The following is a 13,874-nucleotide window of genomic DNA, read 5'->3' on the forward strand; positions in this document are numbered from 1 at the left end:
TCCTCTAGGGTTTTGATGGTTTCCTGTCTCACATTCAAGTCCTTTATTCATTTTGAGTTTATTTTTGTGTATGGTGTGAGAAAATGATCTAGTTTCATTCTTCTGCATGTTGCTGTCCAGTTCTCCTAGCACCATCTGTAATGAGGTTGGCTTTTTTTTCCATTGGCTACTCTTTCTCACTTTGTCAAAGATTAGTTGGCCATACATGTGTGGGTCCAATTCTGAGTTCTCTATTCTATTCCATTGGTCTATATGTCTGTTTTTGTGCTAATACCAAACTGTCTTAATGATGACAGCTTTGTAGTAGAGGCTAAAGTCTGGGATTGTGATGCCTCCCGTTTTGGTTTTCTTCTTCCATATTACTTTGTCTATTTGGGGTTGCTGGCAGTTTTGAGATGCGTTGGCTTACAAATGCATCACCACTTCACATTTATCTCTATATGGTATTGTCTCCGTGTTGGTGTGTGTCTTTGTGTCTAAATTTCCCTGTCATAGAAGGTACCAGTCATGTTGAATTAGGGCTCACTTTCTTGACTTCTTCTTAACCAACTGCATCTTCAATGACCCTGTTTCTAAATACAGTCACGTTCTGAGGTACTGGGGGCTTGGATTCCAACACATGAAGTTTTGGAGAACAGAATTCAATCCATAACACTATCCATCTGTTAAAACCGAAATCATAATGTGGCTGATTTCTTATAATTTCCTCTTAAATTTGTCAGGGATTTATTGCCATGCTGCTATATACAGATCTATAGATTTGGGCATAATATTATATAATATTAATTATAGTAATTTATTTAAATTCTTATTAAATAGTAAAGTTTTGGATAAATTTTTCCTTTTTTAATATTACAAGTAACTAAGAAAAACATATTTGTTTAAAAAAATTTTTTTTAAATATGATTTTATTTATTTTTGAGAGAGAGACAGAACATGAGCACAGGAAGGGCAGAGAGAGGAGACAGAATTTGAAGCAGGCTCCAGGCTCTCAGCTGTCAGCATAGAGCCCCTCACGGGGATCAAACCCACAACCTGAAATGATGATCTGAGCTGAAGTTGGATGGTTAACCAACTTAGCACCTAGGCACCCCTGAGAAAAAACATATTTATTTATATATCTTTGTGTATGTGTGGATATTTCTTTTGAGATGGATACCTATGTTTAATTAATGAAGTAACACTTGTAAGCATTTTATATTTTGTTAGGCATAGCCAAATGTCTTGAACTTTAGACCTTTATCTCTGGTTGCGTTTTGCACCTCATACCCCCAACATTACACAAGTGCCACAAGGTGAGCATTTGCAAAAACTCTTTAATTTTTATAACTTACTCCCCACCCTTATCCCTTTGTCCCCTGAAGGTCCTTTCTTTACTGCCTTACTGAACTGTGGCACTTTCCAGGAGGCTGATCAGCCAATAAACAGAGGAAAATCCTAGATTTTCTTTACTTTCAGTTCCATCTTTATTTTGCAAAACACCAGAGGAATTTTCTAAAATACAGATTTGATAATATTGAGCCATTTCTCAAAAACAAACAAACAGGCAAACAAAACTTTCAAAGTTCATGTTTCTTTGCATGGTACACAAAATTATCCCTGACCAGCTTTAGATCACTGTTTCTGCTCTTTCACCTACCACACTCTTTACTCCATTTTTTAAAAATGTTTTATTTATTTCTAGGAGAGAGAGAGAGACAGCGTGAGCAGGGGAGGGTCAGAGAGAGAGGGAGTCACAGACTGAAACAGGCTCCAGGCTGTGAGCTGGCAGTCAGCACACAGCCCGACACGGGGGCTCAAACCCACGAACCGCGAGATCATGACCTAAGCGAAAGTTGGACGCTTAACCGACTAAGCCACCCAGGCGCCCCTCCTTTACTCCATTTTGAGTCCTATTGAACTCATTTTTAGTTCTAGGAACGTGACCTCTTTCATCCTTCCTCCCCTTGCTTACTACTTTCCTTTGCTTGTATGCAAAATACTCTCCCACCCTCACAGTTCACCTAGGAAGCTCCTTCTTATTCCTCAAGTAATTTCCCTGTTCCTCAGTTTTTACATTTAAGAATAACGATAAAAACAATACCTGCATCTTGGTTTTGTAGTAATTCAATGAGATAAACCTATTTAAAGTCATTTTCTTGCCTAAACATATAGTAAACCCTTAATAAATGTTAAATCTTCTTCCTCAATATTCTTTGTAACACATATTTGTAACCTAAGGCACATCGTTAGTAAACTTAAAAAAAAAAAAAAAAAACCCAGGGGCGCCTGGGTGGCTCAGTTGGTTGAATGTCAGACTTCAGCTCAGGTCATGATCTCAGTCTGTGAGTTCAAGCCCCACATCAGGCTCTATGCTGAAAGCTCGGAGCCTGGAGCCTGCTTCAGATTCTGTGTTTTCATCTCTCTCTGAACCTCCCCCACTTGTATTTGTCTCTCTCTCAAAAATAAATACATGTTAAATTTTTAAAAAATAATAATAATTTAACAGTGTAGTACACGGCAAAATATCTGTGCTCAGTGAATGTAGAACTGAATTGAATGGATTGCTTGAGACCGAGATGTACAATGTTGGCTACATCTGTCTAATCAAGTGGAGTGGTTGGTAGAATTAATTGTTCAACTCCTAAACATTTTGTTATGCACTCCATGTACCCATCACTCAGTCTCAATGGTTATTAATGCTTTGATAATTCAGATGTGACTCATTCTTAACAAAACCATCCTGTGCTTGTAACCATTGTCACTTCATGGTGAACTGCTCCTCAAACATCTATTTCATAATCTTTTCTAGTCCTTTTCTGGAAATGATGGCAAAGCCCGCCATTTTGTAACTTTCAAAATAGTCTTTCTTTTCCTTTTGGATGACTATCTTCAGTCTTCTGGAATGTTCTTCCTCGTTGCCAATGTCTTAGTCTGTTCAGGCTGCTGTAACAAAAATATCATTGTCTGGATGACTCAAACAACAAACAGTTATATCTCACAGTTCTGGAGCCTGGAAGCCCAACATCAGAGTGCCTGTAAATCATTTGATATTTGGTGAGACCTCTCTTCTTGGCTTTCAGACAGCCACCTTCTTGCTGTGCTCTCACATGGCAGTAGAGGCATGGGAACTCTCTTGGGTCTGTTTTACAAAGGTGCTAATCCCATCATGAAGAGTCTACCCTTAAGACCTACCTACCTCTTAAAGGCCACACTTCCTAATACTATCACATTGAGGATTGCGATTTCAACATACGATTTTGAGAGGACACAAACATTTGGTTCAAAACAGCCAATAATTCTGCAAACCTCTTCTACATGTTAAATAGAGTCCATCTGATAAAATTATTCTTAACTGGAAATAAAGTTCATACTATAAGTCCCTCAGAACTTGCCTTGCCTTTTACTCATCTATCTTGGGCTTTATGCCCTCTTTGTCTTGCTTATTCTATCTTTCTAACTATGATTCATCCTTGACTGGGTAAATAAGTCCTTCTGTTTTCATTTGATCACCTGCTCATGCTGCTTTCTATGTTTCTATTTCTCCTGATTCTAAGACATCTTGGAGCTTAAAAACATATCATTGTTAAGGGTTGTGGCAAGATGGAATGATTGCATGAAATGTTCTTAAATCAAGGTTTTGTTGAAGGCCTAGCATATGTGGCTTTCTGTATACTGTATACCACCCTCTGAGCTTCTCTGCTCAGTGATGCAGCTCTCTACTTTAGAGCCCTCATGCTTCTGTTGAGTGATAGAATATGTTCAACTTGACCCACGTGTAATACACCAAAAATCTTAATCCCACGAGTGTAAGGCAAATCTAGAGCTTTATGCTCTGAGAGACCTCTTCCAATGCAGAAGCAAGAATGATATGGAAAGAAGGGGCAACAGAGGAGAGATGGCACTAGAACGCTTAAGTCTGGGTACCGTATCTATAAACACCTGCTCTTTGACCATAAGAGAAACATATACTTTGATAAACCTCAGATTTCTAATCTGTAAAACATATATAATAGTTACTGTTGCACTGCTACCTGCTCAGGTAATGTGAGAGTTAAATAAGGCAAGTCTCAGCAGTGTGGTAGGAATTATCAGTGAGAGATAACCTGGGGTGTATTTCTGGGAAATGTGGTGGTAGGGAGGATGCATGGTAGAGGGAATGTGCATAAGAAGGAAGAAGGAAGTGGAAGGAATCTGGATTCGTTTGCTTTTGCTCTGTCTCTTCTAATGATCCCAGCCAAACATCTGCTGAGACTTATTTGTCTTTCTTATGTGGCCAGAGACAAGGAGTCATGCTCTCCTCAGATTGTATCCAAGATGCTGACTCCTTGAAATTGAAGGATGCATCTTTTTGTATAAGATGAGATCCTTTTGGTGAGGTAGCTGTGCAATGTTCTAAGAAGCCTGAACATTGAGGACTCTTGTCTTTGTTCCTTCTCCAGGTTGATGAATTCTGGACTTACATCAGGTTGCTGTCCAGCTCTGTCCTCAGTGCTCAGCACTAACCAGAAGCTCACACACCTTTACCTACAGGGCAATGCTCTTGGAGACACCGGGGTGAAGCTACTCTGTGAGGGCCTCTTGCAACCCAGCTGCAAGCTTCAGATATTGGAGTAAGTCCCTTAGCTTATTTGTTTTAAATTTTTGTGTATTTATTTTTGAGAGAGAGAAAGGCAGAAAGAGGGAGAGAGAGAGGATTGTAAGCAGGCTCTGCACTGTCAGTGCAGAGTCCAATGTGGGGCTTGAACTCACACACCATGAGATCATGACCTGAGGTGAAACAAAGAGTCAGAGGGTTAACTGACTGAGACACCCAGGCACTTATTACAATGATGGGGATTCATGGTGACTAAGGTGTGTGTGTGGGGGGAGGGCTAATGTAGGATGATTTGTACCTGAGAAGTAATGGTGTTCTCCTAAGATCTGGCTTATTAGGGGATCATGTGCCTGGGAGGAATTCTACTTCTCACTGCTGTAAAGGTAAATACTGGATTTGGATTTGCGGATTTCACCACAAAAGAATAGGGTGATATGGCACTTGTGTTTTAGGGAAATTTGGGGAGAGGCATAGAATTGAGGAAAAATAAATTCACAAACTACTGTTACTAATTTGATGTGCACAATCTAGCAGACTGGAAAAAAAAATACTTTCATCTGAAAAGGAAGGAATAGTAACCATGGGCACAGAGGATTATTCTAAGTTTGTTAATCCTGTTCTTTTTGTGCATTTGAAATACTGCAGGCTGAGATCTGGAACACCTTGTGGGATGGCTAAGGGGACTTTTTTTTTTTTTTTTAATTACCCTGTTGCTTGCAGATTGGACAACTGTAGCCTCACCTCACACTGTTGCTGGGACCTTTCCACACTTCTGACCTCCAACCAGAGCCTGCGGGACCTGAGCCTGGGCAACAATGACTTGGGTGATCTGGGGGTCATGCTGCTCTGTGAGGTGCTGAGGCAGCAGGGTTGCCTCCTGAAACGCCTGAAGTAAGTGTGCTCTGCAGAGATTCGCATGGTGGGGTTCAGAGTATGAAGGACATGTTGACGAGTTATCAAAATCCAGGAGGGCTTCATTTGTACTCAGACTGAGGTTGGGTTTTTAAATTTTTTTTTAACATTTATTTATTGTTGAGAGTCAGAGAGAGACAGTTCATTAGCAGGGGAGGGGCAGAGAGAGAGGGAGACACAGAATCCAAAGCAGGCTTCATGCTCCGAGCTGTCAGCACAGAACCAGATGAGAGATCATGACCCGAGCCAAAATCAGATGCTTAAGCGACTGAGCCACTCAGGGGCCTCTGGTTTATTTGTTTGTTTGTTTGTTTATATGGTCATATGAGTCATTAGCCACATAACTAAATTCATCCAGACTTCATGCAGGCATTAACTTTGAATAATCGTTTCAGTTCAGTGTGAAAAGTTTCCATTCATTTTCCTGAAAGAAACCGAAGCCCCAGTGAAAGTGGCCAGATAGAATAACATGGCTATGCAAGGGACTGGACTTTGCAGAACTGGAGGAGTCCATGGTTCATTGAAATTGCCAAGGTCTTTGCACAGTTGGGGTTGTAAGGTCTTGTTTTTGAGGATTTCCAAATGGGAAGAGAGTTTCAGAATCAGCAAGATTAGAAATTCCATAGACTTCAGTTTATCTGCATTGTGTTGCATTTCCTTATTAGTGACACCAGTGAGGTACTCATTACCTCTTGAGTAAGAACTCCCTAATGAGTTTCCTGGCTTTGTCAGCCAGGACAGTCACAGTTTACACTGAAGACATTTCCCTCACTTGTCTCTAGGGGCAATACCATGGATTTTCTTCTAGTTCATGAGCTGTTTCTGCTCAGTCTCCTATGTGGATTCTCTTTATCATCCTGACCTGCACATGCTGGATCCCCAGGACTCAATCATTGAGCTAATTTTTCTTCTCTAAACTTTATCTTGTGTTTACATCATCTAGTCTTCTGGCCTTATCATATATATGCTGTGCCACCCAATTTATACCTACATGAATTCCATGTCCAAATGCTAGTCTGACCTTTCCATTTGTATGTCTAATAAATAAATCTTCTAAACTTTACATGTCCAAGTCCAAATCTGTATCATCCCCTTCTGTCTAACACCTTCTTCTTCCCCATCTCCACCAATGGTTATTCATTGTGAATTGCTCAGGCCAAAAAAATATCCTGTTTCACCTTTGACACCTTGTTTCTTATGCACATGTCCAACTTGTTGGCATGTCCTGATAGTTCTGCTTTCATAACATGCCTGCTTGTGGACCTCTTCTTGCCAGCTTCATGGCTCCCACTCTGGTTCAAGCCATTGTCCCCTCTTGTCTGGATTGTTCTGGTGGCTTTCTGCCAGGTAGTATTCTTACCATGGCAGAGGGAGGCTGTAACGTGTAACTAAAACATGAGTCAGGGGCACCTGGGTGGCTCAGCCAGTTAAGCATCTGACTCTTGATTTTGGCTCAGGTCATGATCTCATGGTTTGTGGGCTTAAGCCCCACAACAGGCTCTGTGCTGATAGTGTGGAACCTGCTTTGAATTCTCTCTTTCCCTATCTCTACACCGACCCTGCTTGCTTGCTCTCTCTCTCAAAACAAACAAACAAACGAACATTAAAAAAACATGAATCAGTGATCATATCATTCCTACCAACATGCTCTAGTGACTTCTTATCACATTCCGAGTAAGATCCACAAACTCATTGTATTGTGTAAAGCCTCATGTGATCTGGCCCTTGTTGCTTTTGCAAATTCATCTTCTCCTAATCCTTGTTCCTTGTGCTTCACTGATCTCCTTGCAGTTTTGCAAAAATATTTTCACTTCCAGAACTTTTCATGTGCTGTTCCATCTGCCTGGAACTCTCTCCCCTTTGATATCCACATGTCTTGTTCTCATGTATCCTTAAATTCTCTGCTTAAAGGTTTTTGTGTGTCTGTCTCTAACTATCCTAGTGAAAATAACAGACCAGTTGATCCTTCTGGTTTTTAGTTTTTTGTTTTTTTTGGTTATTTTCCTCCATAGTATTAATCAGCAACATACATACATACTATATATTTTCTTGTTCATTTATTATCTATATCTTACCAAATAATATGAATTCTATATTATAACAGGGACTTCTGTTTTTGTTCACGACCTCAAGGCTAAGAACCCATTGGAATACAGGTTCGAATAAACAGAAATTTAGATCAGCATTGCATCATTATGCAGAGACAGTGGAGCATGTTTGCTACAGGAAAAGCTAACATTCTCAGAGCTAAGAGAAATAGAGGGACAAAGGGCAGGATATGTCAGGATGAAGCCTGGGAGATTGATGTACATAGACTCACTGACCCACCCCAGAAGGACTCTCTGGAGATAAGGGACAGGTTTGAAATAGACTGAAGAGACCATGGATCCAATCAACCTATTTCATTAGCTCAGGCTGCCTTACACAAACAGACATTTATTTCTCACAGTCTTGAGATATGGAAAATCTAAGATCACAGTGCCAACTAATTCTGCTTCTAGTGAGAGCTTTCTTCTAGGCTTGCAGAGGGCTGTCTTCTTCCTGTGTCCTTACGTGGCAGAGAGAAAGACAGGGTCAGAGAGACAGAGTGTGTGCATCTCTTATCATAATGGCAGTGATGCCATCATCAGCACCCACCCCCATGACCTCTCTAACCCTAATTATACCCCAATGGCCCTATTTCCAAATACATCACATTGAGGATTAGGGCTTCAGTGTATGAATTTTGGAGAAATACAAACATTCATTCAGTTCATAACACAACCAAACCAAGATTGTTAGAAATGATGCAGAACAAATGGTATGATTTCTTAGCTAAGTTGGAAGGGAAACTTACAAAAATAAAAAGAGACAAGTGAGAAGAACATATCAAAGAACACTTGAGAGGCATACAAAACAATTGCAGCATGTGAGTTTCATATGGCTCCCACTTAAATGAACATAATATAAAAGTAAGTGTATCAGTCAGTTGAAGAAACTCAAACACTGATTTGATATATGTTGATAATAAGAAATTATTGCTAACTTAAAATTTTTTTTAAGTTTATTTTGAGAGAGAAAGAGACAGCTTGAGCAGGGGAGAGGCAGAGAAAGAGGGAGAGAAACCCAAGCAGGTTCCACACTGTCAGTACAGAGGTTGACACAGGGCTCAAACTCATGAACTATGAGATCCTGACTTGAGCTGAAATCAAGAGTCAGGTGCTTAACCCACCGAGCCACCCAAGTGTTAACTTTTTAAAGTGGCATTGTGGTTGTGTTTTTAAAAGAGTTCATTTAGTGTCACACAGTGAAATATTTATAGATGCATGAAATGCTGTGTTTGTAATAATCCATTGATGTGAGGAGTAGGGAGATGATAGATAAAACAAGATTGAACATGAGTTATTCATTGTCAAATCTGGGTAATGGGCATATGATGATTCCTTATACTATTTTCTCTAAATTTACACATGTTTAAACATTTCCAAACTTGAAAGTTAATGTAACAGAAACAACATTTGGCGTGAAGTGTAGCATCAGAGAGCTTAGAAGTGTGTTAGGTTAAGAGAAGGAGATGAGATTTATTGGCAAAAAATCTCTGAGAGTGTTCTTTGAAGAGTATAACCAAAGGCTCTCTATTTGCTTTGTACAGGTTGTGTGGGATGTATTTCAATTATGATACAAAATGTGCATTAGAAATACTTCAAGAAGAAAAGCCTGAATTAACCATTGTCTTCGAGCCTTCCTGGTAGTAGTAGGAGCTGGCGGCCAGATGCCAATGTTCTGGCTCCCTGCCGTCCCAGTGTGGACAAGTGGAAGGAAGCACTCCTCCATCCAGGGTCAAGACCATCACTCTGCGATTCTTCTGGTCCAGTGTGGGACAGCGAAATCTTGTGTTGGTGCATTTGTGTTGAGAATGTGAGCATCTCCTGTACCCCTGGCTTGAAGACACCAGGACCATGGAACCATCCAAATGATGTGGTTCTCATTGTACAAACTTAGTTGAAGGATATGTTCCTCTTGGTGACCTCATATAACTAACTCATTTAAGAAAACACGTTTTCTGTGTTTTTCTTATTTTTCCTCTCTTTAAATCTTTCCCTCATATCTTTTTTAACCCCTCTTTGTTCTGTTTACTTTCACCCATATCATCACACTTAAATTCTATCCTTTAACTGATGGTAACAGAAAAAGTAAACTCTATATTATGTTGCAATTTTGTGGCAGCAACTTATTTATTTAAAATTTTTGTAACAGGTATATTTTCTAAGAAAATAATTCATGTTTATTGTAGTTGGTTGAAAATTCAGAAAATATAAAACCTTTTTGTATTTATTGATTTAAATTGTTTCTTTTCTTAATTTTAAAAGAAGGTGACTAGAAATGTTTTAACTTTATAGATAAACTAAATTGCTTTATGCATTTAAAAAATCTCTTTACCAAATGATTCGGTTGTAATACATGGGGGGGAGGGCAATCACTTTGCCCTAACTGATGGTTGAAATTTCAGCTCTGGTAGGACAGGAAGTTGAAAATTATGTCCAGGACAGTTTTAGAGTAGATGAAGCCTATAATAATAAATAGAAGTATTATGTAGAAAATACATTTTGTCTTTAATCATAAGAGCTTATCTTGGATTTATCAAAGGAGCAGTTTGTCTGCCACTCTTTGCATAGCATTAAATCATTAATAAATATTGATTAATTGCTTCTCCACACATGGGGCAACTCTTGAACCACATGGAATTGTTGAAGATGGAAACTTGCCTCTTCTGTCAAACGAACCATCCAGATTCTGCTACTCAAAGTATGGCTTATGGACTGTTGATATAAGGAGCTTGTGCAAGAATATAAATTAATCCCATTACTAAGTATGCTTTTTAGACAAGCTGATTAATTTTCTTGGTGAGACAGTCTCAATAAAGGAAGCAGTATTTGATTTGTATTCTGTTGCAAACTTTTTGGTTTTCTAGAACCAGCACTTCTTAGTAACTGTGGTCTAGATTTTTGTTTTTTTGCATCTGGGTGAAGTGAACTATTATAGACTGTCTTTCTGCTGCAAGCATCTGGACACACAGGGTAAAATGTAATAAAATGTAATTAAAATACAGTGAAGCTGGAAAGAGGAAAAAAACTTCTGGGAACACAGGACTTAAAAGTGAGTTAAGAATTTACTCCTCAATGACCAGAGGAATATCTGAATAAATATAAATCCCACAATATGACTATTAATTTGGAAATATCTATGAGTCTTTCCACACCAGTAGAACTAAAAAAATAGGTAAAGTTGCTGGATAGAAGATCAATATATAAACATCAACAGCATGCTATTGGAAAAAAATATTCTCAATCATCATAATAAAGATTGGATCAGGTATGAAGCAGCAGCACATGCTAACATCTAAAGAGAAGTTTAAATGAAGAGCAGGATAGTTGTGTAGTCTGAAAGTCATATCTCCACAGTTGGCTAATCAGTTGCAAAAGAAAAATAGTAACTTTATAAAAAAGAGCAATTAGATAGTACCCTGACCACCTAATAAAAAGATCAATGGGTGCAAATGGATGTCTATTTTTGAGTAAGACAACTTGAAAAGGAACTATTGTTACTTGTGTGTAATTCTGGCTGAGAATACATACGCAGAATCTGATTATCAGGAAACACCAGATCAACTCTATGGGAGGAAGTTTTACTAAAAAGGGGAGTTCTATTATTTTTATTATTTATTATTATTATTTTGAGAGAGTGAGAGTGAGTGGAGGGAGGAGAGGCAGAGGGAGAGAGAGAATATCAAATAGGCTCCACACTCAGTGTGGAGCTCAATGTAGGCCTAATCCCATGACCCTGGGTCATGACCTGACCTGAAATCACTCAACTGACTGAGTCACCCAGGCTTCCCACCATTGTGGTTTTGATTTATATTTCCCTGATGATGAGTGATATTGAGAGCATCTTTTCATGTGTGTGTTAGCTACCTAGATGTCTTCATTGGAAAAATGTCTATTCATGTCTTCTGCTCATTCCTTAACTAGACTCTTCAGGGGAGGTGTTGAGTTTGGTAAGTTGTTTCTTAGGTTTTGTTTTTATTTTTGTTTTTTACAGATGTTGGATACTAACCCTTTATCTGATACATCATTTGCAAATATCTTCTCCCATTCTGTAGGCTGACTTTAGTTTTTTGATTGTTTCTTTCACTCTGCAGAGATTCTTTTTTAACTTGATGAGGTCTCAATTGTTCATTTTGCTTTTATTTCCTTTGCCTCCCGAGACGTGTCAAATAAAAAGTTGCTGCGGCCTCAGACAAAGACGTTGGTGCCTGTTTTCTCCTCTAAGATTTTGATGGTTTCCTACAAAGATACATTTTAAAAGTAGAGCTAAATGTACAGTAATGTAACTATAGTTAACAATACTGTATTGTATTCTTGAAATTTGCTAAGAAGGTAGATCTTAAGTGTTCTCATCACACACCCACATACACAACAATGTATAAGGGTGACTGTGAAATGATGAACGTGTTAGTAGCTTGATTGTGGTAATTATTTCACAATGTATACTCATTTCAAAACATCACATTATACACTATATATAAATATTATATATATAAATAAATAAACTTGGATAAAAAAGACAACAAATTGCATTGCATGACATGTAAGCATATTGACACAGATCACCAAACTAACAGAATGGAATTAGAATAAGAGCATATTGTTTCTTTTGGGGAGAAAAATCAATGTGTAAACCATTTAGAAGAAAATAGAGCCAAATATCTGAGATATCCATGCAGCTGCACATGGATACAATATAATTAATCAGTGGACCACTTATCTCTCTTTGCCTATCAGCCTGGCAGCTTCTGTGACAGTGCGTAGGGCACTTGCAGACCTGCCTCAGGCTCAATCTGCCAGTGCAACAAAGCTAGTGACCTGCGGGGCTATCTTTGACCAAGGGGGTGGGGGCCATTATGAAGACTCCCACTCTCTTTCTGAGATAACATTCTACAAACCCTTCAGAAGACCTTGGTGGGTCTGAGTCCTTGTATTTAGCTGTAGGGGACAATTTATTAGGCCTCCCTTGTATTCGTTTTCCTTTTGCTACGGGTTGTATTGTGTCTCCTCATCCCACCCAGGCCATTCCAATTCACATGTTAAAATCCTAACCCCCAGTACCTCAAAGTGTGACCTTACTTGGAAATAGATCCATTGCAGATGTAATTAGTAAAGGTGGAAATATGGTGGACTAGGATGAGTCCTAATTTATCCCTAATGTGACTTGATATAAAAAAGTGGAATTTAGATACAGACACACACATGGGGAAAACACCATGTAAAGGCATAGTTCTACAAGCTGTGTGATGTCAAGGATTTCCAGTAGACCACCAGAATCTAGGAGAGAAGCATGGAACCATTCTTCCTCATTGCCCTTTGAAGGAACCACCTGTGCTGGCATATTTCTAACCTCCACAACAGTGAGGTGATACATTTGTATCATTTAAACCACACAGTCTGTGGCAGCCTTAGTAAAAGGAATACAGCCTATAACAGCAAAATGTATAGTCAGGTTGAAATGGCACCATTCACTCCCAGAATTGAGGCTATCACTGGGATTCAATGGACCTTTCCTAGTGACCAGATTTGAAGAAATGTTTGTAGGAATGAAGGAGGCCCACCCTACCAAATATGTCCTCATGTTAATTAATTACAACTGCAGTGATACTTTTTCAAATGAGATTATATTCTGAGGAGCAAGGGATTAGGATTTCAATGAATGAAATCTGGGAAACACAATTCTAACTCATAAATGTACCCTCTACCCAAATTCCTGTTCTTTTCACATATAAAATATATTCACTGCTTCCCAATGTTCGCCCAAAGTCCTATCCCATTCCAGCATCCAATTTCATATAAATATCATCTAAATCGGATTTAGGTGAGATTTGAAGGATGATACATCTTTTCCAGCTGTGAATGTGTAAAGTCAGGCATCATACTATGTGCTTCCCAAATGCAGTGGTGGGGCAGATGTAGGATAGATGTCCCCATTCCAAAGAAGAAGAATCAAAAGTGAAATAGGAGTCATGGGTCCCAAGCAAGTATGCGACCCAACAGGGCAGATTTCATTAGATTCTAAGGCTTGATAATAATCTTCTGTGCTATGCTCTGCCCTCCTCGCCTGGTCCCTGGAACTAAGGAAGACACAATCCCACCCCTGGGACTGCACCCTCTGGGCCCGATGGCCATGGAAGCCTTGTCCAACTCTGAACCCACTTTGGGATTATTCTTTCCTTTTCTTGAAGGTTAATGTATATTTCCAGATACATAGCTTCGTTGACCCTTTTCCTACCTGTAGAAACTTACCTGGACAGCATTCCCTCATTTCATTCTGTATCTCTCTTCCTAAACTTCCAAGC

At 39.1% G+C, this 13,874-nt stretch overlaps 1 protein-coding gene across 1 annotated transcript in view; it reads left to right on the forward strand.

Annotated features, from left to right (window-relative positions):
• The window catches only part of NLRP3 (NLR family pyrin domain containing 3), a 51,885-nt gene extending 42,115 nt beyond the window's left edge, over positions 1–9,770 (forward strand). The window contains exons 9-11 of the mRNA XM_039218780.1: positions 4,422–4,592; positions 5,297–5,467; positions 9,120–9,770. Of these exons, the coding sequence (XP_039074711.1) occupies positions 4,422–4,592; positions 5,297–5,467; positions 9,120–9,219 (442 nt within the window). The 3' untranslated portion in view covers positions 9,220–9,770. The remainder of the gene's footprint in view (positions 1–4,421; positions 4,593–5,296; positions 5,468–9,119) is intronic.
• The last annotated feature ends 4,104 nt before the right edge of the window (positions 9,771–13,874 follow it).

Source organism: Hyaena hyaena, unplaced genomic scaffold (genome assembly GCF_003009895.1).
Source record: "Hyaena hyaena isolate Hyena2069 unplaced genomic scaffold, ASM300989v1 scaffold_790, whole genome shotgun sequence".
NCBI classification, from domain to species: Eukaryota; Metazoa; Chordata; class Mammalia; order Carnivora; family Hyaenidae; genus Hyaena; species Hyaena hyaena.